This window comes from Plectropomus leopardus, chromosome 6, assembly GCF_026936395.1.
Source record: "Plectropomus leopardus strain MGB_pleo_1.0 chromosome 6, ASM2693639v1, whole genome shotgun sequence".
In the NCBI taxonomy this organism is placed as follows: Eukaryota; Metazoa; Chordata; class Actinopteri; order Perciformes; family Serranidae; genus Plectropomus; species Plectropomus leopardus.
Genome location: NC_142181.1, coordinates 9,510,409 through 9,520,821, shown reverse-complemented (window position 1 = coordinate 9,520,821; position 10,413 = coordinate 9,510,409). Strand labels below are relative to the sequence as shown.

At 36.3% G+C, this 10,413-nt stretch overlaps 2 protein-coding genes across 3 annotated transcripts; one reads left to right on the top strand and one right to left on the bottom strand.

Annotated features, from left to right (window-relative positions):
• Window positions 1–1,535: 1,535 nt before the first annotated feature.
• LOC121942787 (uncharacterized) lies at window positions 1,536–5,240 on the bottom strand. 2 transcript variants are annotated; one of them, XM_088078656.1, is made up of 6 exons: window positions 5,106–5,213; window positions 4,282–4,322; window positions 3,938–4,096; window positions 2,440–2,513; window positions 2,126–2,230; window positions 1,536–1,970 (listed from the first exon to the last, which is right to left on the bottom strand). In XM_088078656.1, the coding sequence occupies exons 4-6, from the start codon at window positions 2,501–2,503 to the stop codon at window positions 1,891–1,893; spliced, it is 249 nt and encodes an 82-aa protein (XP_087934782.1). In that variant the 5' UTR covers window positions 2,504–2,513; window positions 3,938–4,096; window positions 4,282–4,322; window positions 5,106–5,213; the 3' UTR covers window positions 1,536–1,890. The 2 variants fall into 2 exon arrangements, with proteins under 2 accessions (XP_087934782.1, XP_087934783.1); XM_088078657.1 differs by lacking the exon at window positions 4,282–4,322 and having other exon boundaries at window positions 5,106–5,240.
• Window positions 5,241–6,326: 1,086 nt separating this feature from the next.
• LOC121943397 (sodium- and chloride-dependent GABA transporter 2-like) lies at window positions 6,327–9,250 on the top strand. Its single transcript, XM_088078269.1, has 4 exons — window positions 6,327–7,669; window positions 7,923–8,023; window positions 8,176–8,346; window positions 9,111–9,250. The coding sequence occupies exons 1-4, from the start codon at window positions 7,573–7,575 to the stop codon at window positions 9,219–9,221; spliced, it is 480 nt and encodes a 159-aa protein (XP_087934395.1). The 5' UTR covers window positions 6,327–7,572; the 3' UTR covers window positions 9,222–9,250.
• Window positions 9,251–10,413: the final 1,163 nt, after the last annotated feature.

Here is a 10,413-nt window from a genome sequence, read left to right as displayed (position 1 = left end):
AAGATTCACGTCGGCCACAGGTATATGTGACCCATTTCATGATGACACATGGCTGAAATTCACGAATGCCTGAAAGGCCATTTTCAATTTTTCAAATAAAAAAGGGGATGATAAATAAACAATCTAACATCTAACAACCCCTCGGCATTGAGTAAGATGGGGTATTTCTTCCCATATGCATTTTACCTTTTTTTTATTAACTTACATAAATCGTCACAATAGAACCATAAGGTTCTATCTAATATTTTTGTCAAATCTGAGTTATTTATACATTATTATTCTGTGACAACTTATTAACATGTGACTTATTATGTGCAGTGTTAGAATTATGAGGTTCTATCTGTGTTCTGAGCAGTTTTGAGATACTGAGTTTTAAAGTTTTTTAATGGCAAATGGCAAAAAAATGTATGGGCTATTTTGTTTACCAAAGAAAACATCCCAAAATGCACACAATTTAAAAAAAAAGTCATGAAATGCACACAAACTAGGTTTCATCTTTAGGATGATCGATTATATTTTCTTCATTGACCATACACGACCCTTAAACCCTCTTGCATTGAAACATCTGAGCCTTTAAGGAGCAAGCAGCAAAATGCAAACTAAAAAATGAAGCCAACTTAGAAGTGCCAAAAAATGAAGTTCCTCCAATAACCATGTGAGGCTCACTCCAGAAACCAATCAATCTCCATACACCCAATGCCCTCTTATCCCAGCTCAAATGCTGCTGCTTTATCAGTAAACCTGCATGTCTAATGCTTGGTACCCTCCTGCATCTGTTCTGGACGTTCCAAGATGACGTGTCAATTTACGCTTGTCAAATGCATTGTGATCTTTCAAATTACAATTCTGTTTTCACAGGAAATGTTCAGTTTCTGCTTGTAAAAGTATACAGCTTATACAGCTACGTGCTTTTTTTTTTTTCAAAATAACTTACCCATTTAAATTCACAGTACATTCACAATTACATTTATATAAGGTTTTAATTTATGTATTATTGTTAACTCTGAAACTTGAAGCTTCATAACATGAGTCCACAAACCAATAGGTGATGTCACAATGGTTACATCAATTATTATTTAAAGTCTGTAATTAGCAGCTATCAACAAGATCACAGGGTATGTACATGGGTGTGTTGTCTCTGATAATTGGCTTAGCTTACTGTCAATTATAAAGCAGATGAATAAAAAAATAGGCAACTGACTGTTGGTCCAGTTTAAAGGAAGTCTGAGTTTCTAGCTGTAAACAGTTTGGTTTTGCTGATTTTTTATTTTTAAACCTGTATTATCCACAACAGCTAGCGGTTCTTGTTTTCTGCCTTTTGCTATCCGTTTCCCTGCACATCATGATGAACCAACAGACACCAACAAGGAAGTCAGCACGTTTGAGCTACACTGTGTTTTAAACCCATGTGGGACTCACAAGGGCAGGTTGACTGTGTAAAGTCAATTGTGAGTGTGAGTCTTTTAAATAAATCTTCATACAAAAGACTTATTTTTGTGTCTCACTTGTAACAAAAGAGAGCTGAAACAAATTGATGAGATCAAGTAACAGATTTATTCTTTTTTCCATTTCATGATTTGGAAACAGAGGAGTCCAAATTCACATTGCAGCAGAGACAGACAGCGACCCACATAGAAGCAGACTGTTGCAATGACCCACTAAGTGACATCAGGAAGGGATTAAGTGTGTGTTTGCGTGTGTATGTGTGGTTGCTCCGCCTCCAACATTAGCTCTTCACCAAAAAAACAAAAACACCAGTGTGTTACACGGTTTGTGTGACGATGAATGAGACTGCATAATTTGACATTTGTAGATTTCATTAAAAATTAAAACAAAAACTGATAAACAAACTAATCTTCTTCCATCAGATTCGGATTTAGGTGATTTCTCTTAAAGTTCGCAAAGGTCGGTACTGCAGCAGAGGTTCATGTCGAAACACAGTTCCTCACAAGTTCGATATAATTTGTCATCTGAAAAAAAAAAAAAAAAAAAAAATGAAATGCCTGAACCACTCCTCTGTCACCGGATATGTCATATGAATTTCCCCAAAGAGATAAATACACATATTCACATATTAAAACGTGGACAAAAGTGAAGTGAATGTGGCAGAATAGATTCTGCTTACCTCTCTCCTCTGTCATGCAGTAGTTAGCTGATGAAGTGCAATTTGTTTCCATCTTACAGTCTTCATCATTCTCATCTTCACAGGTGTAGCATCTGAGCGTGAGCACTGATGAGAGGATAAAAGTCATCAGTTTTCACTTGCTATGATTCGAGGTTACAAAATTAACATCAGTGAATTAATGTTTCCAGGTGTAATGCATCGGTAAACTAATCGAAGGCGTCCATTACAGTTAAAAGCACAAAGGTATTTTTACCTCAATTTTACCTGTTATAAACAAACGCAAAAAATGATATAAGTGATATATGTTCCCTCACCTTGAGTGCTACACAGCAGGAGCAGCAGAACAAGGATCAGGATCTTCATGTTGTCAGGTGGCATGTGGACAAACCTGCAAAAGTGCTGGCACTTTTATACTGGCACGCACACCCACATATCGAAGTGGGACTGAGACGTGCACTTCCTTGTGTATTATATTCCAGTAAATGTACTTTCCTATCATTGTCCCAGAAGAAAGACAAAGTCAAAACCAAACAAAGAGTTATTCATTTTGCTTCATACTTCTGCTGATGAACCAGGTGTTACAGGAAGATCAGCTGAGATTTGTTTTTAACCCTCTCCTGTGGGTTATTATTGATGCCGTTTTTTAACTTCTAAATTTCTGACATTAGCTTCATGTCCTAACTCTGGGCAGCATATTCATTTAAGATTGTAGAGTATCAAAATATATCAGATCATGTCATAGATTTCAGCAGGTCATTGTGTTTTTCCATAGCCTACATTGGCACCACTGAGACACTTTAGGCATTAATTTTGTATAATTATATATGACATAATTTTGTCCTGGTGAGACAGCACCCCTCCCAGAACAGAACGACAATACCAAATTGTTTAGTAAGCTTGTTCTGGTTTTCTCTACCTGCTGCCCTGCATTGTATTCATGCAGCTACTAAATTATAGTGTTTGGTGTCCTTTCTAAAGACTTATGGAATAACTGGGCCTTGTTCAGCATGCAAGTTTCAGCCTGCTGAATTTAAACAGCCTGAAAAGTGACTGGAACATTTGATCGTAACTTACCAAAAGTTCCCATGTGGAGAGGAAACTGTGAGGTAAAACCAAACACAGCAAAGTGCAGGAGAGATGCTGTGCAGAATTATGCTTGGATTTATTAAAATGAAAAGTTCTGAAAAGAGGTGATTATATTCATGTGTATGAACTTACAATCTCTATGATCAATTAGGTGAGGCCATTTCATTTGAATCAATTACTTTTCTCTTTATTCCTAAATTGCTAAGAAAATATAATTGAGTTACTGTAAAAATATAATAATAATAATAATAATAATAATAATAATAATAATAATAATAATAATAATTATAATAATAATAAACCAGTCAGAATGTAGTTTTAAAATTGAAAATACTACATAAGTCTAAAGACTCTCAGAAATCCCATTAATAATGCGAATGTAAAGAGCTAGTTTTGATCAAATACTCCATCCTACATATGAAATATTAATATGTATTTCTCCAACAATACAACGACACATATACAAAATATAATAAGCAGTCAGAGCTAGTATTGAAGAGTACATATCAAGTAAACGTGTTTTAACAAATTTTTGCATCACATCTACATTTATCCATTAAAATAGTAATTATCAAAACTTGACATTACTTTACAGGCGTGTAGGATTTAGGGGGATGTAAGAAATGGAATTTAATATAATTAGTATCTTCTCTTTAGTGTATAATCAAACAGTGTCTGAAAACCACTTTGTTTGTATGTGGAAAAGCTTTATTTAGTACTTTTTACCTGTTTTGTAGAGGCGTAGACCTCAACAGATAATTTAAGTCCCAGTAAAAACCCGAACACCGAAGGAATCCTAACCAGGAACTGGTTGGCACATGGGAGACGTTGCATCTGGTAGCAATCTGTAATCCTCACTGCAGCAGACCACTGAAAGATGTTTCCCTGCATTGGATGTGGAAAAAGCATTTAAAGAACAATTAAAATGTGAAAAAATAACGTAACAATAACTTCACAACTATATAATAACTCTTAATGGAGGAAATGTGAAAATCTGGGACAAACTCCTCAACCACCTGTTATTGCCAATTAATTCAAGTTTATAATTTATAAAAGCAGTTCACACATACCAAGCAGAAAAGTTTCATCAACCCTCCTCTCGTTTAAAGTCCTGAGGCAGAAGGTTTGAAAATTAAAAGAAGAAAGAATGGGTGATCACTTCAGTGAATTAGCTACTTTAAAAATATATCTAACATTTTGCACATTTTATTAAAGTCAAATACAGTACCATAAGGAAAGCTTTACTATGAAACAATTATCATTCACTTATGGTGTTACAGTCAACACCTATGCAGCTCTCCTACATGCAGCTGTGGAATTGTTTCTGGGGGAGACTGCTGCTTGAAGTCGCCCTTCAGTGACATCCAAAGACAATGATGGGAAGTGCAAGACAGTGTGTGCGTGAGGATTTCTTTATTTTTCTGAATTCCTCCTTTTTTCAGTATAAGGGAAACACTATTGCTGAGAAATATGAACACCCACGTAAAGTCTATTAGATTTGTTGATGAATGTATTCGTATATGAGTGACCATGCAAATGTTTAAAAATGTTTTCATCTATTTACAACTTTTCACAAAAAGGGTGCATTAAATACTTGTTGAATTTTAGATGTATTGTTTTACTGCCATCTAAGCTGCCTCTCTGTCTCTTTTTGAATCTGCAATTATTAAGCAGCTGCAAATGTGAGAAGCATGCAGCAACAAATCTCTCCAGAAACAATGTCAGTGTGAATCCAAAACACTCTGTCAACTGTTTTTATAGGAACTATTAATTGGAAAGTTTTTCCGGTAAAAAAATCTTTTTGAAAACAGAAATTAAAAAAAAGAAAATGTTCACAGTAAGAACTACTGGTTTACTGTCTCTGTACGAAAATGTTGCTGTTAAATGCTCTTACCGCCACAAACTATTTGCTTTCACTTCCACAGGCCTTTTTCATGGAGGACATGGCGAGTTGTCACTGTAGGAAAAGCACAGGTGTAGATAATGACATTAATGAAGGCTGAATCCGATTTAGTTCTGTGGATTTCAGGTTCCCTGTATCATGCATTCTTGTTTCTTGCCACTCTAAGTGGAACACCTGAATACAACAGAGCCATTTTTAACAACACCTGTGCTTTTCCTACGATGAGTCTAAATGTCTGCTGTGAGAAAGACCTATTGTATAAGGGTGCCCAACTAACCAGCTAACCAGACTCACTGACATTCCCAAGTTTTGGCAAAAGTTGCAAAGTTAATCTCCATGGAGATAGCATTTTTATCCCACTAGTCTGAGTTATCTCTGAGTGCGTTTTGAAAACAAGTTGGGTAGATGGTAACAGTGTGGAGGAGATAACAGCTTAATATTTACTTGGTAACTCTAACTTGTTATGTGAGCACTTCTTCCACTGCTTGTCCACACTGGGTGAAATATATGCTGCCATCTTGAGGACAACCAGAGACATGACAAATACATTCTTACTAACTCAGCCCTCCAAGCCTCCAATATGTGAGTGCATGGACTCACACACTGGATAAACTTTACACACACATTAATTTTCACTCATCTCCTCGTGGTTAGGCTCTCACTGTGTTCATTTTGTTTCACTCTCATATCTTTTCTCTTCCCTACACAAATTATTATTTCATACCAATACTGGTATAGCTACAGTCCCTCAATCATCTTCATATAGCCTATTCCTTCAGCAGTTAGTGTTGAGATTTATACTGACACATCTCATATAGGGTACGTGTGCAGTCTATTGATGCTCCAACAATGTGATCAACATAATAATAATCAAGCATATATATCAAACACTTAAATCGTGTTTCATCAGTGTTTGATTTTGTTCTTGGAAATTGTGTTAATGATATTCTGTCTGTTTCAGGCATTCCCCCTTTTCTCCCCCACATTGTATATTTTTCATCTTCCTCACCAAACACCAAGAAGATAAACAGTAAATAATCACGAGAATAAAGCTGTCTGACTTATTGTTTTCAGTGACAAAGGCCTTACAGTCTGCATCCAGTTTTCTGCAAACATCATTTTCTTGAGACAAACATGCAAAGAGATTTGAAGTGCTGTTTTATTGTACATTTTATCCTTCTGAGAGATCTTAAACCCATTTGTCTCCTCCGGTAAATTTGACAGTTGCCCTCGATCATGACAGACTAAGGATGTTGTTGTGTACTTGTTACTTGAGTAATGAGATTTTTGCTGCATTACCATATGGAGGCACGTCACTTTTATTTTACCAAAAATTCCATTGATGCTAAATTGGATTGAACAACAACAGCAACTGATACACAATGACGAGTCTAGCATTGTTGTTTTTTCAGATCCAGGCTTGGCGTTCATCGCATACCCTCAGGCTGTAGCCATGATGCCTTTTCCCCAACTGTGGTCCATCTGTTTCTTTGTCATGATCATTCTCTTGGGTCTGGACACACAAGTAAGACGTACTCTAGTTGAACTCTTTGTGGAAGAACATGTTCATGTTTAGAAAAGTCCATATTGTTTCTTGTTCTATCTCTTTGCAGTTTGTTGGCATGGAGGTGGTGATGACATCCATCATAGACATGTTCCCCATGGTAATGCGCAGGGCAGGCCGACGAGAACGTTTCCTCCTCCTCTTCTGCCTCACGTGCTTCTTCTCTCAGCTAGTCATGATCACCGAGGTCAGTAATTATCGTTTTATGTCCATGTATTATTTATTAATCCATTATGGCAGTGTATTGCAACAAAATATAACAATCTACAACATATAAGTTGATAATGTTGAGTACTCATGGTTTAGCATTTAAATGGATAAATAATAAATGATTATAATCAAAGTAATTATCAATTACGTAAAAAAAAAGATCAATTATGTAAAAGTACGAAGAGAGATAGCCAAGTCACACAGCAGGGGAGGCTCTGCCTCATCATATGTGGTCATCAGAACAAAGGAACACGTCAGATTCAAAGCCTGATTTCCCTCTCTGCGTGTGTAGCTAGGTGTAAACCCAAATTATATGAATTTGAAGTTGTGATATGTGTTTTATACAAGTGCGGTTGATTGGTGGAAAGGATATTTAATTGCTTGCAAAGACTCTGTGTGTGTGAATAATGAGCAAACTAAAAAAAAAAAAATAACTCAGCCAAGGCAACTAACTAATAACCTAACTAGAAAATGATCACAACAATTAATCACTGAAAAATGTTAAATTAATATATTTTAAATATTCTTTGATGAAAGTTAACAGTCAGCATATTATAATACTATGGGGGAAAGGTGTCAGGAATAGCTGTCATTATATCTAATGTTTACATATTAAGCAAAATAAAATGAAATTAAATAGAAAAAAAAAAATCATATAAAGGTTTTTGTTTTCTTCAGGGAGGGATGTATTTGTTCCAGCTGTTTGAGTACTACGCTTGTAATGGAGCCTGCATCCTCTTTCCCTGTTTGTTTGAAACCCTGGCAGTGGGATGGATATTTGGTAGGTATGCAGTTTTTAAAGGGACACTCTGGCAATTTTATAATTAAATTCCATAAAGTTAGGGCACTCACAAAGGACATATTTAGAAAGAAATATCACAGATGATCCACCAGTGTTTTCATCAGCTATATTGCATTCTCAATAAAAGGTAAACTGATCTTCATGTATCAAAGTGAGCATGGAAAGTCATTCACTTACATCAAGTTGTATTTGGTCATTATTTACTGATCATCTAAACTCATCTCCTATAAAGGGGCAGAGCGGCTATATGGCATCATTAAGGACATGACGGGTGTGAATGCCAACCCATTCTTTAAAATCTGCTGGCTTTTCCTCACATCACTGGTCTCACTGGTGAGTTTGCATAAATGCATAATTAATAATTCCACAGTTTGGTCCTGTTATGTACACATGAATGTTGCTTTATTGTATTATTTAGATTTTATGCTCATTAATGCTAAAATGCTAAAAACAACTTCTGAATCTCTTTTTATTTTATTTTTCAGGGCTCTTTTATATGTTCTTTAATTGAGTACCAGCCTCTGACCTTTAATCAATGGTACGTGTACCCAACCTGGGCATACGTGTTGGGCTGGGTACTGGCCCTCTCCTCCATCCTGCTTGTGCCGGGATGGGCGCTGTATAAACTGGGAACCGGGGCTGGGAACCTCGGTCAGGTGAGACAACTGTGTCACTGATTGTATTAATCAGTACAAGAAATGGCATGGTGTAACAAAATAAAAAAGCGCTTCATATTCTAATAATGATCAAATTTGACAGGGTGTTTTTGGGCTGTTTAAACATTATCAAACAATTATGCATTAATCCAACTGGCTGTGGACAAAATTCTTAAATCGGATGCTTATAAAGACGACAAAATGGGAATCAAGGAGCTCAAGTCATGCTTTAAAGCTCTTTTTCTCTTATAATCCATGTGCAAAACATTAACTGAGTATTTAAGCAGAATTAATCATCATACCTACATACACTGTGCATAGACATAAATACTACAAGTGCTTGAAATATGCAAGCAAAGTGACCCAAGCTTCCTAAAGAATGTCAGAAAAGACTCTACAGATAAAATAAGCCTCATCTGCAGGAGGAGTGTTAGGTTTTAGGATGATGTTATTATTATTATTATTAGTAGTAGTAGTAGTGTAGTAGTTGTAGCATTATGTGAAGGTCTTTATAAGTTTGAAATATTTAGATTTAATAATCGAGGTATGTTGTTGATTTCAAGAGTACAAACTACCATTGTCCGTAATTTGCTCCAATATGAGGAATTTAACCACTAGCAGCCAACATGCAGTAAAAACACATCGATCAATAAATGCATATGAAACCACCGTTATACAGGTTTTGTTTTACATATTTTCTTCAGTTCACTTTAAAGGTTTGTCAAAATTTTGCTGAAAATTTGAATATTTCTCTCTATTTTTAGCGTTTCCATCAACTGTGCCAATCAGATCCTGATTGTTCACTGACTAAAAAGAGAGAAACCGAGTTGCAGCACATCAGAGAGGAAGATCTACAACTCTTCACCACCACTTAGTAATCAACGTTACTCTATCCTGAACTCTCTCTTTTGCATTCATGTATCCAGTTACGATCTGGCACTGAGCAGGTTGATTACTGAAAGTGATATTACTCTCTCTGCTTCTGTACAGTCTTTCATCCAAAGTTAAAAAATAAATAAGGCCAGTCTTATTTACTTTAGCAATGTCTCACTGATCATTGAAACTAGTGCAATATCACTGCAAGTGTTGTGGAAATATTAAGCTACACAGATTTCTCCTGTCAATGTCCGACTCTGACTGAAACAACATATAACAGATAAACCGATATTTTTTTTTCAGAAAAAAATGACAGTCTTTTTAGTCACACTGTAATCATCATCAGATTTATATTTAGATCCACAAGAGTAAGTTGTTAAAGCTGCTGTAAAATGTGCACTAAAATGTGTATAATTCAACCAATGTATAAAATAAATTCATTTTTAAAAGATATTTTTGGCATTTTTTATGCTTTAGTGAAAGTGGCTGAGAGATATTAAAGGGGGAAGGTAATGGAGCAAAAACAGAAATTCTCCCGGTCCAGGGTAATTCACTTTCATCTACCTATGTACCTTCATCTTCCTTCCAGGGACACACAAGTCACACTGTGAGGACAAGGCAACAATAAAACTCAAGCTTCATTAAAGTTATCTGCTGCTGGCATTGCGGGAGAGTCCTCTTGCCTTCCCCTCTGCAGACTGAGGCTCAGAGAAGAGTCTTTTAGTGCTGAGCTGATTAAAGACGAGCTTCAGCTGGTTCTCCTCATGATTGCAGCGTGTGGCGAGGGAGGTGGTGACCAGCCTCTGCAATCCCCGGCTGGTATCTGTTTCTACAGGGCCATTGTTCCCTGCTCTGGCTCCATCTCCTGGTGGCTGTTGACCCAAGGTGTGGTGAAACACTACAACACATTGAAAGATTGCAATTCTATTACAGACGACCATGTACTATGGTCTGAAATTATAAAATGTAATCCTAATCATAAATAAACTGAACAAATTGCCAGAATTATTACTATTGATTCCAGTATTACAGTGTACTGCAGTTCTGCATGTGATTTGTCCAAGTGGTGTTTTTGGACCCCAGTAGAATTGTAGGTACAATCAAAGTCAAACACTGAACTGTCTACTTTATAGCTGCTTTCTCTTGTGAACATCGTTCTATGTCTGGAGCTTCCTTTGCACACATGCAGCA

Coding starts and splice junctions, on each gene's coding strand:
- LOC121942787 (XM_088078657.1), bottom strand. CDS start 2,503: ATGCCACCTGACAACATGAAGATCCTGATCCTTGTTCTGCTGCTCCTG. Junction 2,231..2,439: donor CCTGCTGTGTAGCACTCAAG/GTGAGGGAACAT, acceptor TCCTCTCATCAG/TGCTCACGCTCAGATGCTAC. Junction 1,971..2,125: donor CTGCATGACAGAGGAGAGAG/GTAAGCAGAATC, acceptor TTTTTTTTTCAG/ATGACAAATTATATCGAACT.
- LOC121943397 (XM_088078269.1), top strand. CDS start 7,573: ATGTATTTGTTCCAGCTGTTTGAGTACTACGCTTGTAATGGAGCCTGC. Junction 7,670..7,922: donor GGCAGTGGGATGGATATTTG/GTAGGTATGCAG, acceptor TCTCCTATAAAG/GGGCAGAGCGGCTATATGGC. Junction 8,024..8,175: donor TCACATCACTGGTCTCACTG/GTGAGTTTGCAT, acceptor TTTATTTTTCAG/GGCTCTTTTATATGTTCTTT.